At 37.7% G+C, this 23,941-nt stretch overlaps 1 protein-coding gene across 1 annotated transcript in view; it reads left to right on the forward strand.

The window, feature by feature from the left end:
* The window catches only part of DGKB (diacylglycerol kinase beta), an 881,803-nt gene that overhangs the window by 190,883 nt on the left and 666,979 nt on the right, over positions 1–23,941 (forward strand). The window contains exon 5 of the mRNA XM_006168687.3: positions 8,120–8,273. Within this exon, the coding sequence (XP_006168749.1) occupies positions 8,120–8,273 (154 nt within the window). The remainder of the gene's footprint in view (positions 1–8,119; positions 8,274–23,941) is intronic.

The following is a 23,941-nucleotide window of genomic DNA, read 5'->3' on the forward strand; positions in this document are numbered from 1 at the left end:
CCAAGATCCCGAGAGGAGAATGGAGGAGAAGGGATTGCAGCATGGCCATCCCCCCGGGGGGTGATTTCTCGCTTTCTGTCTCTCTGTCTGGTGAGTGCACATGCCCTATAGCAAAAATCTCTAAAAAAAACCCAAAAAACAAAAAACATACGCTATCCAGTGAACTTAAAAATACAGAGATAAAGAAAAGCATTTGGAACAGAAGCTACTTTGCGTATATAACATATACTAGATATGGCACTGAGTCTGTGGAAGATATAGAAAGGATTACCAAGTTCTTTACTGTCAAAGAATGTGAAACTAGTCTACCTATGTTACCAATTGACAACAAAATGGTTCAACTTGGGGAATTTTTTTTTTAAGAGAGATTTTTTTGCTATGTGTGCACGAGTGCTCACCAGAGAGAGAAAGAGATTGAGAGACAGAAGGTGAGAAGTTATCCACCAAAGAGGCTGTCCCTTCTCCTCCATTTTACTCTCAGGCTTTCTGGGCACATACGAACATGCACCTGGCATGAGTTTTAACCGCCGGGTCCAGGACTTGAACCATGGTCAGCCATGTAGTAGTCCAGTGATGTAACCATTACAACATTTGCTGGTCCTGAAACTACAGGTATTCTTAAGCCCTCAAAAATTATTAGTATGTTTCTTGTCCCATTTGTAAAATCTTAGTCCCTTATTCATACATGTTGGCTGAGTGTTTCCTGGTTTTATACCCTTCTCAACTCGATGTTTCTCTCACTATTAATCCTGGTAGATTTGGTCCTCAATAGCTTACAAACAACAGAATTTATAGAGTAGTGTATTAGAAATCCTTGTTCATTTTGTTGTTACTTTTCCATTTTATTTTATTTTAATCTGCTGAAATATTAATACATAGCCATAATCTGTTATATTTTAAAATAATTTCATGTGGAATTTAAGTGCAAAACATATTCCTGCTTAGAAGCTTTTGACTTTATTCTATTTGACAAATTTGTATCATCCACCTGAATCAACTTTTTTCTTGCTAGATTGCCTACAGAGATAATTGAGTGAAATTTTGCTATTTTTACCATTCCAGTGTCCATACCCACTGAGAATTTATGATGTAAAACACACAACTAAATACTGTGTGATACAAAGTCGTGTTGGATCATACAGGGCGGCAGAGAAAAAAGTTATAGATGCGAGTCTGTCTGCATACCTGTGTGCATTAAGGGACCCTCTCTGGAAATTTTCTTTGCAAGTGAATATACATCTGAGAAATATTTTAAAATTGACAACATTACTTGAAAGTATAATGCATAGGTGTTAACCTCGGTTGGGTTTTGTTTTTCAAAGAGAAAATAACATTAGGGTTTTCCCGTGTATATTTTGGTAAAACTCAAACCATTCCTAGTGTCAATACTGGCAAATAGATAAGGCAGTGCCATGATGGATTAATGCAAATTCTAACTAAAGTATAAACTTTAGTTGGATACAGACTCTTGATTATAAGACATATGGAATACCACGGTAAAAATACTCTGCTTAAAATTCTTCCAATTTGTTATTTGCATTTTGTAGTTACTAAACTAGCTAGGAGTAGCATTGTTTGTCTTTCTTGTCGTTTACTATCTTTTACTAGAAAATACATTTCTCACTTTCTCTCTACTGACTGTATGAATGCTAGCCTAAGGGGAACTTAGTGTTAATGGATCATGTGCCTCTGAGGTGATAAACCATTTTTCATTTGCCAAAACTGATTTAAAAATTAAAATTCAAGGTTTTCACACTTTTCATTCACTCCATGTAAGGAAAGTTGCCACATGTCAATGTTAATGAATTACAAAGAGTTCTCAAAATTTGAAGTAATGAACAGTTAACTGCAGTACCAGATAAGCATAAGAAAGAAAATATTTTAAAATACAAACTTTTCTGAAAGTATTTTAGTATAAAAAATATATGTTTAAAAATCTCAGAAAGTTGGGGCCAGCAGGTGGCATAGTGATTAAGGCACTGGACTCTCTCATGGTTGACCATGGATTGAGTCCAGGACCTGGTGGCTTGAAAAGCATGTCATGTGTGTGTGTACCCAAAATCCTGACAGGAGAACAGAGAAGAAATTGCAGTGTGACCACCCCACCTGGGTAGGTGATTTTTATTTTCTCTCTCTGTCACCTTCTGTCTCTCTTTAGTGAGTCCATGCACCCTCTAGCAAAGTGCAAAAAAAAGAAAATAGAAAAATATCTCAGAAAGGAGCCATGCTACATATTTAATATGTATACTTTGGCTCAGTGGTGTCCACATGAAATTTTAATTTAATTAATTATATAAATTAGAAAGTTAAGTTAAAATGAAAATGGGGAAAACAAAAGCCCTCAGGCTAATTTGTCCTACCTCATTCCAACAACCTTCTTTTGACCAGTAATTAGCTGGATACACATAAATGCACTCAATCAACACTTAATTCTAAGTTCAATTTATTTCTTTGTTCACAGACTAAATATTTACTTTATCTGTAGTAGTTTAATTTTTTTGTTGTTTGTTTTGAAGGTCATTTAATTACTAGCGCTTAGAAAAATGTGAAAACTGAGCATGAACTGTCTTTTTGCTGATATGAGAATAATATTATGATCATACCATCCTTTTAAAATATGAGTCAGCTCATATGATTTCTCCTGAACATGCTCTTGTGACCGACCTTACTTCATGTTACGGCTTTACCTCTCTTGGATGATCTAATATTCTCCCTGATTTTCCCTAGTCCACACACCACCATTGATCTTAGCGGTGACTAAACTCCTATGGCTCCAGTCTTTTCTCATTCCTGTTTCGGTCTGCTATCTCCTCTGTGTCCTGTATGAATTTTTATAACACAGTAGAATCCTTATACCTCAGGGCCTTTACACTAGCTATTTGTCAGTCTGGAATATTCTTTCTCCACGTATGTGCAAAGCTGTCTCCCTCACTGCCTTAAAAACTTTACTCAAAGAATAGCTTCTTGTTTCTTGATCACCAAATTTAAAACTGCAACCACAGTTCTCTGAATACATATATTTTTTTTCTGTTTTTTGATGGTACTTCATATCATCAGATGTTGTACATTAGCACATTTGGACAGCTATTTTATTTCATGAGTTAGAAGATAAGCTACATGATGGCAGGCATTTTACACGTCCCTATAACATCTTTACCTCGACCCCCAGTACAGAGCCTGGTACAAAATGGCTACTCAATGAACATCTGCTGTCTATGAAAAAATTGCCAACCCAGTGCTGCCAAAAGATATTAAAGTACTGATAGAGTGATGACATTTATTTTCAATCATTTTAAATCATCTTAGATGAACACTAGTGTTATTTCTTTAATATTAAAAGGGATTTAAAAACAGAGCATCCAGATGGCCAGATCTAATAAGGGAAGGCATATAGAAATGAGTTTTGAATTTGCACCAACTTGGCAGCAGCATTTGAGCAGCTCCTTCAGTCTGTGTTCTCTATGGATTCCCTATTATCTATCTAAAGAGTCTGTTGCGGCTCCTTACGAAAAAAAAAAAAAAAATGAAAAAGAAGTTTTCTTAAATTTGAACATTTGTGTGTGCATCTGCGTGCATGTGTATGTGTTTGAGCTTACGGTCAATTGATTTTCACACACTCATTCAATTAAGTCCGATCTAGTTTTTCTCAGTATTTCTGATATGTCTGTAAATCATCTCATTCTATTTAAAGGTAACAACATACAAAAATGAATTTTAAGGTTGCCACATGACAGCAGAAGGAACTGATATCTAAATGGGGAAATTTTCTGCTAACTCATAAGATAAGGGAACTATTTAGATTAAGGACATCACCTGTTTACCAGAAATCTCTAATCATTTGGACAACATAGAATTTTAGAAGCTATTTCAAAATCTTTTGCTAGTAAGAAAAGAGGACAAATTACTAAGAAAAGATCTTGAAAAATAATTCGTCAGTGAATTGGAAATACTGATTGAGCAAATTTGGGGCTACAAAGAACCCAACAATTTTTGCAGCACTGTAAGTTGTATGCAATGCCAGAAATTATAATAGGAAAGTTTGTTCCCCAGAACACAGTGGAGCTGGAGAAAAAAAGTTTTATATTGTCCGTAAAACTTCAGCAGTAACTACTATGGATTACCTCATAGAAATCATTTAGGAACAGAAAGTCTTTTATTTCATTTTTAAATATGTCACAGGATTTTATTTTTAGAAGTAAAATATTTAAAAATAAGATATCTGTTCCTAGATGCTTGCTCTCTGAAAGCAGTCATTTGCCAGTGTTTCCTGATGCAGAACAATTACTGCCAAGTAGCTATTGCTAAGAGAAACAGAACTTAAAGTTTTGATTTGGGAAGAGGCAATGAAATTTTACAGTTTCAAGACCAACGAAAAGGCAAATGAAAACAATTAAAAAAAAAATAAAACCTAGCTTTGAGGCAATGTTTCCTTTTATTTCTTCCTTTCATTTTATTGTTTTATTTGTTTTACACACTAGGTATCCAAAGGTATGTAAAATGCTTTACATCAATGTTTATTATATTTAGGCAACAAGCCAAATCCCTCATCCCATATATCACTTTATGTGGAGAAAATTAAGGCTGAGAACTGTCAGGACAAAAAACAAACAAACAAACAAAAGAACAAGTGAAACAAAACAAAACAACAAAAAAAAAATAACTGAGTTTTTTGCTTGCTGGAAAGAGAGCTACAACACTTGAGAAAGTTTTTCCTAGAGCCAAAAGAAAAAGCACCAAGATAACTAGCAGGTGGCATAGCGATTCAGATGCCAGAGTCCTATGCGGTTGACTGCAGTTCAAGTCCCGGACCTGTTGGCTAAAGCCAACAGGCATGAGTTTAAAAACTCATGCCAGGCAAATGTATGTGCCCAAAATCCCAAGAGAAGAATGGAGGAGAAAAATTGCAGCATGGCCATCCCTCTGGTGATTTAACACTGTCTCTCTGTCTCTCTGCTGAGTACACGTGCTCTATTGCGGAAGTCTCTAAAAAATGAAAAAAAAAAAGAAAGAAAGAAAAGCAACAAGGAGGAATGTATTGCTTATCAAGAGGGATGGTAGATATTTAAGTTTTTATTTTCCCTTTGATTCACCATTTTCGTGATTTTCATCATTAGATTGCAGGCACCAATTCTGATGCTATTCTATGTAAGTTATATAAAGCTCTTTAAAGAGAAAATGCTTGGAGTTGGGCAGGTTTTTTTTTTTCTTTAAAAGAGCAAATAAATATCTTGTCCATGACACTCAGATGGCAAAGTAGCAGTATAAAAATCAGAAAGAGAATTATTTTATTCTGAAGTCTTTGCTTTTGGTTTTATTGCTGCATTGCATTTTTTTCTTATTTTACCAAATTAAACTTGTGGTTTCAAATAGCTGTTTTAAAGTATAAATTTACTTCAAAAGGAAGCCTAAAGAAAAACTTTAAGCAATTTCTTTTTGCTCCACCTAGAAATTTCTCTTTTATTGTCAGATTTCTAAATAGCAACAAAGCACGTAACAGCTTATTAAATGCACAGGAAAATGCCTAGGCTAATGTGACTTTGAGGCTTATTCTTTTAATCTTGTTTGAATTCTGAACATTTAAAATGATGATTCTTTGCACAAATATCATTCATATTTATCTAATTACTTATAGTGCTTGTGATGTGCCAGATGTCATTCTAGTGCTTTAAAAACTGTAAATAATTGAATGTTCCTAACAGACCAAGAGGTAGGTACCGTTTTCATTTTTTAGGTGAGGAGATTGAGGTGTACCGAGTTTAAATTAGTCACATAGCAAGTATTGGATCCAAGAGTTGAATTTAGTAGTAGTCTGAATTTAAAGACCATGCTCCATATTATATATTGTGTTGCTAGGCAAAAGTTGACAGCGAAAGACTTATGGCACCATCCCACAATGCCTGTGAATATTTTGATCCCCCAAACTTTCTATAATTTGCAATAAAATGAGCTCCTTGACGTCCTCATGGGGCTTCATGTTGAGATTCTGTGTCAGTGTTGGTCTCTCATGGTACTGAGTATGGATTACTTGTTTTTCATAGACCTTTGCTTAACAACCCTATTAGAAAGAGTAGGTACAAGAAAACTTTACTTGGATACAATTGTCTGACTGTTGGCCTCCTCTTGCATTTTGAAATGTTGGCTATATTCGCTGTGGCAAATTGCTTTTAGGAAGTACTCCTACCTGAGGTTATTTTTTAAATATTTTTATATGATTTATAGTTTTAGTTATGTTGTGCGGTCTAGTAGTATAATTTATAATATTTTGTGGTGATAGTAACTTAAATTATAATATTAAATATTGAAGAAAATGAAACCTCTTCATTGCCACTGATGTAAATGTCTGAAGTCTCTTTGGGAGAATGAACAAGGAAAACTAAACTAAAAAATGTTAGATTAAGATGTAGTCTTGGGGGAACCAGCAGTTAGTGTAATGGCTATGTCGCTGGACTCCCCCGTAGTCGACCGCGGTTCACGTCCCGGACCCGGTGGCTTAAAACTCATGCTGGGCGTGTGTGCGTGCATGCCCAAGATCCCGAGAGGAGAATGGAGGAGAAGGGATTGCGGCGTGACCATCCCCCTGGGGGGTGATTTCTTGCTTTCTGTTTCTATGTCTCTGTCTGTCTGGCGAGCGCACTTGCCCTATTGCGAAAACCTCTCCAAAAAAAAAAAAAAAAAGATGTAGTCTTGGAATTCTTGATAAATGAAAACAAGTTGTTGGTTTTATTTAATATTTTTTTTTATTTTATTGGGTTAAAAAAAAATGAACAGTACACAAATACTTAATTGAACATCATCTAACCTACCAAAACTTACTTTCTCTAATGAGATAGAATGTCATATTTCCTTTTAGTCCTCCCCAAAATAATGCAATAAAAAATTGGTAATTTTCCACCACTTCCTCCAGTGTTATTATATAGGACAAACAGACTTTTTCCATTCGAAAGTAAGAGTTCAGGGGATTAATTTTATTCCTACCTGCCAGGAATTTGAACAAACTTAAGAACATCCACTTGCCAATTTTACATTTATCTTATTTTTAGTTTCATCTTCACACATTAAAGTAGGTAAGAAAATTCTACTCTTTTAGGGTTCTCTGTAAGGCCTATCCTCCCTTGCATTCTCTTGATCTGGACAGATAAGGCTTTATTCCATCTTCTTATAGGCTTTCTGGTCTTTTCAAATGCTTTTCTGGATAAGATCCAAGACAGCTCCACTGGCCTTCTCTTCCATGTAATCTATAACTACATCCCAGAAAACACTCAGGTACCCTTGTTCCTGCAGTCACAGGAAGTCTTATCGAAGTCCAACACAGTTGCATTCACTTGCCTTTGTCTGCAAAGCGTCTGCACACTTGTACTCAATTTCCCAAGTAGGATCAAATTCCTGTCCATTGTCCTATCTGCTGTGAGAAAGCAAGCTCACCAGTTGGCTCCTGTGAAACTCTCTCATTAAGCTTGAGGTTATAAGATGGCTTTCATCACCCCAAGTGGACATCTAATATTGCAGCAATTCCCTCTAAATAAATGTCTAATCATCTCTAATTCTGCAATAAGTAAAGGTGTGTAATAATTGTGAAATATGTTGTTTAAGGGTCTGCATATGAGATATATCAATTGGTCTTGGTGTTTTCCTGAAATGTTAATGTTAACCTCTTTTTTTTTTTTTTTTACAATTGTCAAAAGCAATCATCACATTAGTGATAAAGGAGAAGATGGGAACTTTTCTTTCTGAATGCCTCCTAGATGTATTTATATGACTTGCCTGGTCTGGTTTACAACAATCACCTGATTTAATCATCATGACCCTTCTGTAGGATATTATTTTCCAAATCACAGACAAGGAAGCTAAATTTCAAAGTTTTAAGTTTATTCAGGTCATACAGGTACGGTGAAAATAGAAATATCTTATTGGAAATCACCTTTTCTTCCTGCCTCACCACAGGTAAGACATAGAATATTCCATGGACAATGTTAGCCTAGGTCGGCCTGACCTATTTCTCAAATAGGCACCTTCCTTTTGTAGACTTGGGTATAAAAGTCGTTTGAGTTCATTTTCAACATAGCACATAAAGTCTTAACATTTGGCTGGATCTTAAAATATGTGTCTACATTTTTTTCAGACGATAGATTTTGAAGGTTTCAAGCTCTTCATGAAGACATTCCTAGAAGCAGAGCTTCCTGACGATTTCACTGCTCACCTTTTCATGTCATTTAGCAACAAGTTTCCGCATTCTAGTCCAATGACAAAGAGTAAGCCTGCTCTCCTTTCAGGTGGTAAGTATATTTTCTTTAAACACTTATATATGGTAAAAATCTCAAACCCGAAATTAGTATCAAGGTCTCACTAAAAAGAAATGTAGTTTGCCTAAAAATGGTCTGTGTTACAGTGTTGACACTTTCACTAAAATAATATAAGTCGTTTGAAATGTCTCCAATATAATAATAGCTAAACATTAGAGAAAATACAGTTTATCATTATGCATCACATATCTTAGAATTCTATGTTTCAAGAAGAATTTTGAGATACATCCATAAAATTTGAAGAATTTTCAAATCACTGGATAAATAAAAATAACCATATACTTGGCGATACAGTCACAAAGCAGTAATGTCTAGAAAAGTTGCAATAATTAATATCAGTTGTGCGAATTACCAGTATATGTCCACAATTTTTAGATGTGTAAGCTCAGAACAGAGATTTTTATCTTAAATCATTTAAATTCTGGTCACCATAGAGATGGTTGGTATTATTATGAGTGGCTTTCTAGAGATATATAAATAAATACCTGTTGCTAATTGTAAAAATATCCATCTAGTCAAACAGAAATTTCGCTACTCATATTACACAAGAGAATGGAAAATAGGAAACTGCCTGAAGGGCGTTGGCAGACTGGAAAAGCAGAAGCAAGACAGGGAGGTAACATAGAACCATGAGAAGCATATGCTATCCCTAGGTTGGAGTAATCAAAACACAGAAGCCTGGAGGAAGGTCCTCACAGCGCTAGGATGTAGTCTGAGATGAGCCTTTAGCACTTGGACTTCTGTGGAAGGAGGAAGTCCTGACTGGCTTTGATGCCTTAGGGGTAAAAGCCTACAACCCGGGAACTCAGTCTGACCTCTTAAAAAGATGAGATGTGAGATGAGACAGCGTGGCCTGTTTACAAGCATATGGTGGAAGCTCAGCATGTCCCTGATGGTGCAGAAAGCTGGAGACTAGAGCCCATCATTACAGAAACCACATGCTACAGGGCTGAAATACTAGGGTGATCCAATAGGAAAAGCAAGCAGCCCAGCAAAAACCAGCCTCTTCTTCCTTCTGCATTCTCATCTCTTTCTATAACCCCCTGCAAACCAGAGAGGAACCCAGCTGGCAGCGGAGAAACGTCTAAAGCAGCATTTCTCACTCTTTGATCTCATGACTCTTTTGAACTCCTAAAAACTATGGAGGGGCAGCCAACAGGTGGTGTAGTGGTTAAGGCAGTAGACTCCCACAAGGACCATGGCAGTTCAACTCCCAGACCCAGTAGCTTAGAAATAATGTCAGGTGCATGTGCATGCATGCCCAAAATCCCAGGAAGAGAATGAAAGAAAAGGAATTGGACATTGCCATACCTCCTGAAGGGCTATACCTCACTTTCCTTCTCACTGTCTCTCTGTTTCTGGTGAGTGCACACAACCTATAGCAAAAAAGCTAAAAATAAATAAATAAAGACCTCAAAAAGCTTGTGTTTATGTAGATTATATTTATTGACATATACCACATTAGAAATGAGACAGATGGTGTAATGGTTATGTCACTGGACTCCCATATAGTCAACTGTATTTCTAATCCTGGACCCAGCAGCTTAAAACTCAAGCCAAGCACATATGCCTACATGCCCAAAATCCTACCAGGAGAATGGAAGAGAAGGGATTGCTGCATGGCCACCCCTACCTTCAAGGTGATTTCTTACTTTCTGTCCCTCTGTCTCTCTTTCTTTCTTTGGTGAGCACACATGCCCTAAAGCAAAAATCTCTCTCTTAAAAAAAGGTGAGACTTTCCAAAAACAACAATAATCACACATTGTATATTAACTATTAACAAAAATAACTTATTATTTATTTATTTATTTTAGAGAGATTTTTTTTCTATAGGGCATGTGCACTCACCAGGAAGACAGAAAGCAAAAATCACCCCTGACCCTGACGGGGGTAGGGGGAGGAGGCCACACTGCAATCCCTTCTCTTCCATTCTCTTCTTGGGATCTTGAACACACACATATAAGTGCCTGGCATGAGTTTTAAGTCACCAGGTCTGGAACTCGAACCACGGTCGAACACATGAGGGTCCAGTGATATAACCATTACACCATCTGGTGGTCCCCCAAACAGCCTATTTTTATAAAATATTACTATTAAAAAATAGCAAGAAAAGAGACCAGCAGTTAGCATAATGATTAGGTTGCTGGACTCCCAGGTAGTGGGCCATGGTTCGAGTCCTGGACCCGGTGGCTTAAACTCATGCCAGGAGCATGTGTGTGCGTGCCCAAGATCCCGAGAGGAGAATGGAGGAGAAGGGATTGTGGCGTGGCCAGTCTGACTGGGAGGTGATTTCTCGCTTTCTGTCTCTCTGTTTCTGTCTTTCTGGAGAGCACAAGTACTCTATGGCAAAAGCCTCTCAAAAAAAAAAAAAGAAAAAAATAGCAAGAAGAGTGGCATTGTTTTAAATCATTTCAAATCTCTTTAATGTCTCACTCCATAGAAGACAGCTGGATAGTCATATCTGCCTCTGTGTGTGTGTTGCCATATCATGTCATTCAGCCCCTTGAAAACTTCACTGTACACTCATGAGAGAATGTGTGTGAGAAAAGTAAATCATGTCTTAGCATTTTTGTGAAAATCTTTTTGACATTGCAAATCCCCTGAAACAAGCTCAGGGGTCCCAGGGGAGTCACTGGTCTGGAGAGTCCTAGTCCTAGTATAATAAGGGACATATAGCAGTTCTGGTAAAGAGATGAGTAAAAGTTGATGACTGCGTCTCTGATAAATAAAATCTTTAAAACACAATTAAGAAATAGGGGGTTGATTCATAAACAAAACTGTGGCAATTGGATGATGAGTCCACACTATGTCATGCGGCTTTGCATTCTGTCGAGAATGTAAAATATTCTCCCTGCAGCAATCATGTGTTGGCACAGACTTTCAAAAAACAAGTGCACACCATCCACTCGATGACCCTTTAAGACATATGGTAACTAATATGTTTATCATGACTTTTTTTTCACATAGTATATTTGTAGTTCCTTAAATCATCCCCCCTTTTATTGAGAGAGAGAGAAATTTTTGCTAAGGGTGACTGTGCTCATCAGAGAGTCAGAAAGCAAGAAATCATTGCCCATGGTGGATGGCCACACCACAATCCCTTCTCTTCCATTTTCCTCCTAGGATTTTGGGCATGTATGCACATGCCCCTTGGCATGAGGTTCAAGCCACCAAATTCAGGACTCAAATTGCAATTGACCACGTATGAGTCCAGCACCCTACCTCCATGCTACCTAGTGGCCCCAAATAATTCCCCTTGTATTATGGATTGAAAGGACTCACCACATTTGCTGTTTTTTCCTGAATGAGTTTCAATGCTCAGTCTTATACATGTGGTATTAGAATCTAGCAGTGTTCTGGGCTGAATATTTTTAAATGACACAATCCCTTACTTTTATCTATAAATTAAAATTCTGTGCTTTCCACTTCATGCTATCAATGGATTGTATATACCTTCGATTGAGTAAATTAACAAAAAAATGTTCTTTATTTAATTTCACAAGAAACAATACTGTCCTTGGGTTTGGAGGGAAAGAATCAGGAACATTTTTTGTTATGCCATCTGTCTAAATATCTTTATCAGACATAGAAGAAAGAGAACAAGTTTAATAATTTAGGTGGTTTTGAAAGGACTTTGAATCTCAAAATTCCTTTTCTTCTAATAGCATATATTAAGTAATAAATAGACGATATCAGATGTACTGGTAGTAGAAATCAAATCAGGGTTTAAAATGGAAAAAAGTAAAGAATAATAGATTGTACTTCATTGGAGACAATTGCATATTCTGCATAGATCTATTTGAAAGGAATATGAACTATGTAACCTCATGCAGCAATAATAAATTCTGATTTCTTTTCAAAGTTAAGCCTCCATATTATAATCCAAAATGCACGGTGACCTTCCCAGAACTATTGCTAACTCTACTTTTTTCAGATTTATGTTGGACAGTTTGGTCTTGCTCCCTCAACCCCTAACAAACAAGGAATACTAGACAACAATAGCATTTCCAAAGCCGTATGTAGCTTTGACTCAGAAACTGAAAAAAAAAAAAGTCTGTTTCTAGATTCTTGTTTTACGATAGTCTGTTATCTACACAGGATTATGTTTATGGTTGGAAAAAAATATAACTCTTAAACAAAGAGACTGATTTATCCCATTAGAGTTCTCCAAAATTTATTATCTCAATAAATGCATTATTTATTACTCTGCATATCAACTGAAAAAAAGAGCTTCTCTTGGGAACAGTAGGTGGGGTAATGGTTATGTCACTGGACTCCCATCTAGTCAACTGCAGTTCAAGTCCCAGACCCAGTGACTTGAATCTCATGTTGGGCATGTGTATAGGCGTATGTATGTGCACACCCAAACTTCTGAGAAGCAAAAGGAGGAAAAGGGATTGTGGCATGGCCATCCCTTGTGGGGGATAGTATCTCACTTTCTCTCTCTCTGTCTCTTTCTCTCTCTGTGTTTCCAGCTAACATACATGCCCTATAGCAAAAATCTCTCTCTCTCTCTCAAAAAAAAAAAAAAAGAGATTCTTGATAAAGAGATGCTCGACAAAAAGAGAAACTAAAATGGGAAGTAGGTTAATCTTATTAATGAATGATAGCTATAGAAGATATGGTAAAAACACATTTAATTTTCATAGAGTAATATTTGGGGGGAAATTGTAAATAGGTATAAAGACTGTGTGTGTGAGTGTATGCACATGTGTAGCTATGTTTGTTTGTTTTCTTTTTTTTTTTTGAGAGGCTTTTGCTATAGGGCACGTGCGCTCACCAGACAGACAGAGATAGACAGAGAAATAGAAAGCGAGAAATCACCCCCCAGAGGGGATGGTCACACCACAATCCCTTCTCTTCCATTCTCCTCTTGGGATCTTGGGCACGCACGCACATGTGCCCAGCGTGAGTTTAAGCCACTGGGTCCGGGACTCGAACCACGGTCAACCACGTGGGAGTCCAGTGGCATAGCCATTATGCTAACTGCTGGTCCCTGTAGCTATGTTTTGATTGAATGTAATACTTAATGGTCCATCTGGCATTTCATAAAATAGATGACTTATTTTTGTGAAATACTTTGTTGCAATGTAAGTGCCTCTGGTCACCTATTTAAACATAAGATCGTTGGGTCTACTGTTCTCACATTGGACTTTTGATTTTTTAAACTATCCCGAAAGCAACATTTTTCTAGCATTCATTGTAAATGCCAGGTTCCTAATGCCTCTTCTCTCTGACAACCCAATGACCAACTCTTGATCTTACTTTCATCGTTGGTGTCTATCCCCTAAACTACTCTTTTGTAGACTTTTTCATCAATTGGGAGCTTCCCTTTTCTGCAAGAGGTTCAAAAATTCTCAACTATAAATCAATTTTATGATCTCATATTTCAGCTCCTACAACTTGAACGCCGTGTATAACCAGAAATTTCATCAATAAGCAGATTACAACTACAAACTTTGAATTCCCAGTATTTATCTAGCTTTGTGATTTCAGTTTCAAGAAAAAAATATTTTATAGATATTATTTACTAGTGATGCTGTCACCTACACCAGTTATGTTAAACTTTTCAAACCTCCTTAAATATACTCAAGGGTTTCTCCATGTTTCACCACCTGATATATTTTTCACATTACATAAAACATAGGTATTATCAGATGTCAATGCCTGAACCACACAACCTAGAACTGTTTCTTCAGCTCACAAAGAATGTACATTTTCTATATTGCACTTGGAGAGTTTGGGGTCTGCATGTCCCAGGAGACACCAAACTAACTGTGTCTGAAAGTTAACTAATTATTATATTCTATCCAAACCTCTTTCTGTTCCTATCTTCTTTCTAGGAAAATAGCACCCCCAGAATATATTTATTTTTGAATCCTAAAAGACTGGACTCATCCTACCTTCCTCGGCCTCCCTTGTCATATTTCGTTAATTGCAGAATGCTCTGTTACTCACTACAATCTCTTCCCAAATATCCTGCCAGTGTCAAACTTTGACTCATCATCGTTTGTGTCATAGACTATCAGCATGGCTCCCAGCTGGTCCTGACTTCCCACCTCCGAAAAGTTCTTTTTAACAAATCTGATGTATATCACTCTGTGGCTTCCAAGTTCAACTCTTCACTGTTAACTGCTATTGTGTTTTTATTCAACTTTTATTTTTAAGCACATTTAAATCCTTGATATTTAAAGCCGATTAAAACAGAGTTGTTTTGGTAAAGGGAACATGTATGTGCAGGACAGATATGAGTACTTGGAGTTCTGGCCACCTACTTCTGAGACACCCCCTCCTAAAGTGACCTTAATGCAATTCCAGAGCCTGGGTCACACAGTTATGAAGATGATAAAAATGTGAGTTCTGTAGCATGAAGCACAGTGCCCTGCAGCTAAGGGAGTCTGCCTACCCTCCAATTCTCTTTGTCTCCTGCCCCATGCTCCCCAGATCTCTTTCATATCCAGTTATTTGCTGTGACTTGAGCCTGATCTGCTTACTCAAGACTCTGCCTTCTTGCAGCGCTGTTTTCTCAGCCCTTATCTCCGCAGAATTACTCAGCTCCCTCATAAGGTCTCAGTAAAAGCTTCACTCTAAATCGCCTATACCGTGTTTCATACTAGGAACTCAATAATTAATATGATAGCATGCTTAAAGTGTGCCACTGGGAAGCGAGATTGGCACCACTGCGAAAGATACACCATCTGCCTCTTCTAGCCTCACTTTCCCTTCTCCCTCCCCACCCCTGTCTAGTGCACATGACACACTGGGAATTAGCTGCCCCCAACTAAATCATCTTTATTTTTTTTCCTACAAGACAGCAATTAACAGTAGTTTTTAGTAGCTGTTATCATCTCCAATATTATGGTTATTAAAAGAGGATGTAATATAATGTATTAACTTATTCAGATGCTTGTGTTACTTATTCCTGTTGGGCTCTACCATGTCCAAAATGTTGAATCTATTAGAGTAAGTATCTGCTATTAGCCACAAGTCAGTTTAAGAGTTTTTCTTGTTTCTTAATACTTGGTTTATAGGACAGAAAGAGAAGATTTTCCTAGTACCCTTTAATTCACGTTACACAATTAATTGACCAGCAGTGTCATTTATTCATTTTATTCATTTATCCATCTGTTCATTTATTGAAACACATTAGATGCCAGGAATCCCTCAGGAAAGCTAAGGATCTTTTAAAATAAAGTAGGAAGACGGACAATTGTATGATCAATTATTTTACAATAAAATAAATGCAGTGATCCACTTATGAATTGGCTCTGAAGGAGCACAGAAGGAGGTGCCCCAGTAAGCCCGAGGGGAAGAAGGGCTGTGTGGCCCTGCAGGAGTCATCTGATTGAGACTTAAATGATAAGTTGGAATTATCCAGGTGTAGTAGGAGGTGTTAGTGGGGAAGGATGGGATGGTAGTTCCAAAATGCAAAAGCATCATTTTCATATATTTAAATTTAAAAATGATGTCCCATTAGAGGTAAGTGCATGAACTATAAACATTTCATACGTATTTCTTCAAAATTGATCACTTAACAGTATGCCACTTACTCTTCAAGTCACTGGGATACACTGGTGAAGAAAAGATGACCCATCTTTTATCATCATTTGCATTCTAATTGGGAAAGACAAACTAATAAGTGAATATGTACAGTGTGTCTGATGGTACTGAGTATGATTTGCTGAAATGAACTTAAAAATGAGAAAGTGCTGGGGCCAGCAGGTGGCATGGTGGTTAAGAGCTCTGGCTTCCCACATGGTTGCCCGTGGTTCAAGTCCCAGACCTGGCGGATTTCTCTCTCTCTCTCTGCCCCTCTCTGGTCAAGTTAAAAAATAAAGAAATAAAGTTAAATAAAATAATTCTTTTAAAAAAATGAGAAAGTACAAATTGAGGCTGAGGACGACTGGTAGCCTGGACTTCTTGTGACTTGAACTGAGATAAGGGTCACTAGGAAGGTAGTTCCTGTGGACCCCAGAGAAGGTGATGGTCATGACTTTCAAGTAGTGGGCATGGCCTGGAGCAGGGATGAGAGGAGAGAGTCAGCATGATCAGAATTCTGAGGACTTTAGGAGTTTGGGAGGAAGGCAGATGTCTTAGGATACCGAGAGGCCTGAGTCTCTGCCCTGACCGCAGGTGGGCTTATGCAGATAGAGGGGCTGGGAAGCAGCAGAAGAGGCGAGAGAAGCACCTCGTGGTGAAAAGTTTGTCCATCATGCTGAGTTATGATTTTTTTTCTAGGAGAAATTAGACAGCAATTATGAAACTATAAGCCAGAAAATAAAGTGGTATGGAAGCTATTATATGATAAAGGGGAATGAGGATGAAGTTATAAAAGCATCCAGAATATATTTCGAATACAAAATAATGATATTATTGTTAATATTATTGTTTGCATTCTTGATAATATTATTATTTTATTTTTATTATTATTAAAAGTTAAAGTGCCATCCATTTTTGGTCTCTAGCCTTTCTGTTGTCCACCTGATGAGGCAATGATTAATTGAGTTATGCTGTTAAACTGTGCATATCAATAAGCTACAATATCTGTAGGAGAATTTAGCTCATTTCTTCTTTTCTCTGTGGTCACACAGCACAAGTACTGAATGAGTTAGGCAGAAAAGGAGAAACCCTTTTTTGTCCTTAAGCAAGTTAATCAATTAAGAATAGAAAATTGTACAATGAAAATGATATAATTTGGACCTGTGAGAAAATATTAATTTGCTATATGACCTTAGTGAATGTCTTTGCTAAATGATGCAGTTCATTCATTGAGCTGAGAAGAAACTATTATTCTTATCAAGACGATCTTGGGGATATTAAAAGTATATAGGTGAATTTTTTAAACTATGCGGTAGCTTGATAGGCCTTTTGTGTCTGATAAGCTACTTCAGTTTCTGCAATGCAAACAAAGGTGGACAGGTTCCCAAAAAACATAAACTGAACGAGCTACAAAATATGTGACTGCGTGGTAGGGAGAGTCCTGGCACACAGTGGACCTTTTGAACATATTGGTACATTTTTTTATATTGACATACTCATCACTGTTTATGTAATAAACTTACATTTCTACATATGAGTGCTCCAGAAACAAAGATGAAAGAATTTCTATCCACTGATCAATTAAAGTTTTTGCTATCAATCATTCCATTTATTATGCCTCTGTAGTATTCTTAACACTTTTAATTAGTACTATTCATAGCAATAATAGTAACCCACAAATTATTTTACTCCAATAAATATTTTATCATGCCACCCCTTCCCTGCAACCAGGGGAAACTCACAACTTTGAGTTCCTATTTGTGGTAAAATGACTGTCAGCAAAGGAAGAGTTCTGAAGTCTCTCATAAATGTGACATGGTTTGAATGCACAGGCAAGGACCTGTGTACAGATTTCTTTGTTCTTTCATTTGAATGCTCTAAGTAAAATTTGCTCTTCAAATTTTCCACCTTTATTATTATATTTATTCACCATGGATATACTTTTTTTTCTTTTAATTGCATCTTAATAATTGCATATTTAATTATTGTATTATTTTAATATTTTTGTATTGTCTTATACAAGAATATAAATTTTGGCCCCACCGTGGTGGTGCTCTGTAATACAGGAAACCATGTGGAAGAAGGGCATTGGGTCCCAGGTTAACTCGGGCTTCCTAGGCCTATACAGAGACAGGATTGGTGTAGGGAGAGGGCCTGTGAAGGGTTCTTGTTTCACTTTCGCTCTTTAGCTCTCAATAAATAAAAAAACTATAATTAAGCAATACTAACAGTTTGAGACAAGGGTTCTTGTTTCCCTTTCGCTCTTTAGCTCTCAATAAATAAATAACTATAATTAAGCAATACTAACAGTTTGAGATATTCTGGGCAATGGTAACATTTAGTACTCTGCAGAAGCCCAAATCAATTATTATTTATATTGTTGTATGCTATGTAACTATTTCATCGTATGTAGAAACTATACAGTGATGTTAAGCACTTGCTGTTGTTCCAGTAGAATGAAAGCTCTATGAAAATGGGATTTATAAATGATTTCTTTATTTAACTCTATTTGTTATTTTTATTTATTACTATTATTTCATTTGACCAAAAAGACAGAGAAAGAGAGTGAGAGAAGGGGAAAGTGAGAAGCAAGACACCAGGTCTGGGACTCACTATGCCACCTGCTGGCCCCAGAAATGGGATTTTTTTTTTTTTTTTGGGAGAGGTTTTTGCTATAGGACGTGTGCGCTCACCAGACAGACAGAGAGAGACAGAGACAGAAAGCGAGAAATCCCCCCCCAGGGGGGATGGCCACGCCACAATCCCTTCTCGTCCATTCTCCTTTCAGGATCTTGGGCACACACGCACACGTGCCCAGTGTGAGTTTTAAGCCACCAGGTCTGGGATTCGAACCGCAGTCGACTACGTGGGAGTCCAATGACATACCATTATGCTAAGTCACTGGGTCTGGGACTCGAACCACGGTCGACTACGTGGGAGTCCAATGACATACCATTATGCTAAGTCACTGGGTCTGGGACTCGAACCACGGTCGACTACGTGGGAGTCCAATGACATACCATTATGCTAAGTCACTGGGTCTGGGACTCGAACCACGGTCGACTACGTGGGAGTCCAATGACATACCATTATGCTAAGTCACTGGGTCTGGGACTCGAACCACGGTCGACTACGTGGGAGTCCAATGACATACCATTATGCTAAGTCACTGGGTCTGGGACTCGAACCACGGTCGACTACATGGGAGTCCAGCAACATAGCCATTACGCTAACTGCTGGTCCCAAAATGGGATTTCTTAATCTGTGTCGTTCATTGCTTTATCCTCAGTACCTAGGATTTAGTTTTACATGACTAATATTGAATATCTATTTGGATTTATGTTTTAAAGGTCCTGAATATCTATTTGGATTTATATTTTAAATGGAGGATTCTAGTTGTATATACATTAAAGAAAACACAGATAAACAATAAGAAAAAAATTATTCACAATCAATTTTCCTGTAAACGGCTGCTAATAAAGGTTTGGTAAATATATATGTATGTCTGTGTATAATTGTACATGCCAACATACATGCAGACACATTCACTCACAAAAGCATATTGTAATGGACAGCCCAAGGCACAGACCTAGTAGAAGACGAAAATTGAGAACGCTCAGCCATGGCTAGGATTTCTCATTTCCTCTCTAATGGTTTATGAACTAATCAACATATTTACTCTTAAGAGTTTGGTATTGGGGACCAGCAGATGGCATGGTGATTAAAGCACTGGACACTCCCACATGGCCAACTATAGTTCAAGTCCTGGACCTGGTGGCTTCCTTCTCTTTCCCTCTCTCTTTCTCTCTCTCTGTCTCTCTCCAGTCAAATTAAAATACATGAATGAATAAATAAAATAAAATAAAAACAATTAAAAAGAAGAATTTGGGTTCTAGAAAACTAAACTCTTGAAGGACTTTTATTGAGAGGCAAGAGACAGGTTCCTCTGATTTACTTACCTTTTTTTTTTAAGAAGTTTTTGCTATAGGGCGCATGCACTCGCCAGAAAGACAGAGAAACAGAGAGATAGAAAGCAAGAAATCACTCCCCCAGCAGGGGATGGCCACGCCGCAATCCCTTCTCCTCCTTTCTCCTCTCTGGATCTCTGGTATGCGCACACATGTGCCCAGCGTGAGTTTAAACCACTGAGTCTGGGACTCAAACCACGGTCAACTACATGTTCAGTGACATAGCCATTACACTAACTGCTGGTCCCTTTATCTTTCTTTAGCGTCACAATCCCGCTTGAAGTTAAAACCCTAATCCAGACTGCCTGAGCTATAATTGTGTGACTTACCTTTGTTCTTGTTATCTTACAAATTGAGGATCGTAAGTATATCTATTTTAGTGTGGTGAGACTTTAAAAAGCTAAAGCCAGTAAATCATTTTTTTTCTTTTTTTTGGAGAGGTTTTTACTATATGGTGCGTGCACTCGCCAGACAGACAGAGAGAGAGAGGGAGACAGAAAGCGAGAAATCGCCCCCCTAGGGGGAATGGCCACGCCGCAATCCCTTCTCCTCCATTCTCCTCTCGGGATCTTGGGCACGCACACACACGCGCCCGGCGTGAGTTTAAGCCACCAGGTCTGGGACTCAAACCACGGTCGACTACGTGGGAGTCCAGCAACATAGCCATTACGCTAACTGCTGGTCCCCAGTAAATAATTTTTTAAAAAGTTTGTTGAGAGAGAAAGATAAGCACCCTAAACAGGGTTTCATGCTGTCATTTACCCATGGTCTTCCCAGCCAGTCTGAAACATGGACATATGCTTGTGCCTATGCAAACAGAATGAGCTGGGAACCAAACCCAATCTTCCCTATGGCTTCTGCATCAGGGAGTGGTATGCTACTATTGCACCACTGTGGCTAGGCCTAAATTATTTGAAAGAATATTGGGTACCTTATAAATGCTCAATAAATGTCAATCATTATCATTAAATGAATCATTTCCCTGTGCTTTAGTTTGCATGCATAGCATACAGGTCTAATTCAAACTAGTGTTGTTTTTCAAGATGTCATACATTGTGAAAGAGTAGAGTTAAATTTAAAGAATATTACTGGGTTTCTTTTCTATGTGACAAATATGAATGGTAGCATAGTAGCCTTTTTAATGTGTGATGGTTTAATTCTTTTGTCTCATACTGAGATAGAGTGAAGTGATTGACAGTAATTCAACCAACTTTCAGTTATCTACCTATAGACTGTAGCCTGCACTGTCATCTGTAGCTACTTAAGTTTAAATTCGTTAAAAATTAAATAAAATAGAGTTTCAGTTGCTCAGTAGCACCAGTCATGTGGTTATGGGGTCAGCAGCCCTATGTGTCTATTGCTCTGTATTGAACAAGGTGTAGATGGAAAATTCCCATCGTTGCAACATGCTGTATTGGGCAGCACTGTTATAGACCAATCTCGTTCTTACTGCTTGTGGAATGAGCCCAGGTTTGGAATTCGTCTACTGTGCGACCATGATCATTTTACTTTACTCACTAAATGTCTACCTTCTCATCTCTAAAGTGGAATTGTAGGATGACATAAGACCACTGTGTAAAGGAGTTGTTTGTGCACAGAGCTGTTACTGTTTCTTCACAGAGGTCGCCCTCCTCCTAGAATGTTATCCCCAAAGACCTGCACTTCAGGTCCTGCTCCTATAATCATTTGTTTGGAGTTTTTCACCAAGGTCCAACAGATGAAATTTAGAGTATGTTCTCTGAGAGATTTGTCTAACTCCAGCCTCATGTCAGGGATTGTGTTTCACTGCTTGTCCTTAATGAGGAATCACTACCTATTTTACATCTATTGATTTCTGCCCCAGTCTACCTCATTTTGCTGCCAGTGTGTGTAAGCATGAGGAATAACAAGTAGGCCCAGTCATGGTGTTGCATAGACTAAGACACTATGCTTTGCAGGCTGAGACCACATGAGAAGACTTGGCTCAATTCCTAGTCCAGTCTGCAGTCTGGGCAAGGTGGTGGCACATGCCTGTAATCCCAGCAATTTAGGAGGATTGCGAACTTTAGGCTGGCCTGAGAAACACAAGGAGATGCTGTCTTAAAAGCTGAATATGGGGCCAGCAGGTGTCATGGAGATTAAGGCTTCTGGATCTTACATGGCCAATGGAATGGTTTGAATCCTGGACTCAGCAATTTGAAAATCATGCCAGGTGTCTATGTGTACATGCCCTGATTCCCAAGAGAAGAATGGAGTAGAAAGTAACAGAGTGTGGTCATTCACCCCCTTCCCCTGGGGGATTTCTTACTTTTTTTCTGTCACTTTCTCTCTTTGTCTCTGTCTCGGTCTCTGCCTCTCTCTCCCCCTTTTTCCCTCTCCTCCCTCCCTCCCTCTCTCTGGTGAGTGCACATACCCTATAGCAACCTGAAAAGAAATGGGATGTGCTGGCATGAGATGTAGTTACGGCTGGGAGAGTGAGAAAGAAGAATTGTGGCAACAAGAGCCTGTCTTAACAAACAATAAAAAATGCCTTCCATGATGGCATGAGTTGTAGGTTGTTGCTTGGTACTGGAAACATGTGCGGAGGCCTGGGGTTCAGTTCCCAGGTGGACCTGGGCACACTGGTCACTACCATGGATCTTCTCTTCATTCTGGATCTCTGGGGGACGTGGGTAGTCTGCAGGGATAGAAAAATGAAGGGTCTCTGTCAAGTGTTCCTGTCTCTCTCTCTCTCATGAAGGAAGTGAATAGATAAACTAGAATAAAAAATTAAAATAATGAACTAAGGCAAGCACAGTTGGAAAGTTGAGTGTAAATACCATAAAATGTATGATAATATTAATATCAACTATTTTTTACTCTTAATTATCTATGCTATCCATCCTAACTATTAATATGGATATTAGAAATATGGTTATATTATGTGATAAATTGCTTAATAATTGTGATAAAGTTCTGAAAATTCAAGCAATATGTAAGCATAGAAAAGCTAAATTACCAGTGTGTTTTATTGCTCTCTTAGTTAAGGGATGTCAGTCATGTTATTAATTTTGAATATTTTATTTTAAAAGATGAAAAGAAACAGAGGAAATAATGCCACAATTTTCATTATTTGAAGTGCAATTCTTTGAAAATAAAACAAACTGTAGCAAAGGCACTTATTTAATACATACCCCAAATTTATTTGCTGATCATTGAACCTTGAGATTAGAATAAAAAATATCTATTAGAACAAAAAACTTTAGATCATGTCTCAGGAAATGGAGTGTCTTGGGAACCAGCAGTTAGCGTAATGGCTATGTCGCTGAACTCCCACGTAGTCGACTGCGGTTCGCATCCCAGACCCGGTGGCTTAAAACTCACGCTGGGCGCATGTGCGTGCGTGCCCAAGATCCCAAGAGGAGAATGGAGGAGAAGGGATTGCGGCGTGACCATCCCCCCTGGGTGTAATTTCTCGCTTTTTGTCTCTATGTTTCTCTCTGTCTGGCGAGCACACGTGCCCTGTAGTGAAAACCTCTCAAAAAAAAAAAAAAAAAAGAAAAAAAAAAGAAATGGAGTGTTTTAATTTCAGTACTATGAAAATGATGTGCTTGAAAAATATGATAATAATAGACAATATTAAATTTGATTAATACTATTTTTATTATTAAAACTTTGAGGAGAAGAATGTTCATAAATATACATGTTGATAAGGGTGAAATCACCTGAAAAATTGAAAAAAAAGAAACCTCTGCTTTAAAAGATAATTATTTCTAATAAAATAGATGTACTCTAATTACACTTATTATTTTTCATTTTATTTGTACTTCATTATGCAATTTATTATACATGTGCATATACAGATATATGGGTGTCTACGGAGATACATAATATATACGTGTGTGTATATACACCTCCTTTGTTTTGTCATGAACTATTTAAATTAGCATAACCAGGACTGGCAGGTGACATGGTGGTTAAGGTGCTCGACTCCCTTATGGCTGACAATGGCTTGAGCCTCGGGCCTAGCGACTTACTCCCTCACTTTCCCTTTCTCTCTCTCTTTTGCATGTCAAATTAAAAATAATAATAATAATAACAAATAATAAATAAATATTTTAAAAATAAATTAATATAAACTTGAGAAAGACACAGAACATGCAAATTGAGTATAAA

Source organism: Tupaia chinensis, unplaced genomic scaffold (genome assembly GCF_000334495.1).
Source record: "Tupaia chinensis unplaced genomic scaffold, TupChi_1.0 Scaffold145916_1, whole genome shotgun sequence".
Classification (NCBI taxonomy): Eukaryota; Metazoa; Chordata; class Mammalia; order Scandentia; family Tupaiidae; genus Tupaia; species Tupaia belangeri.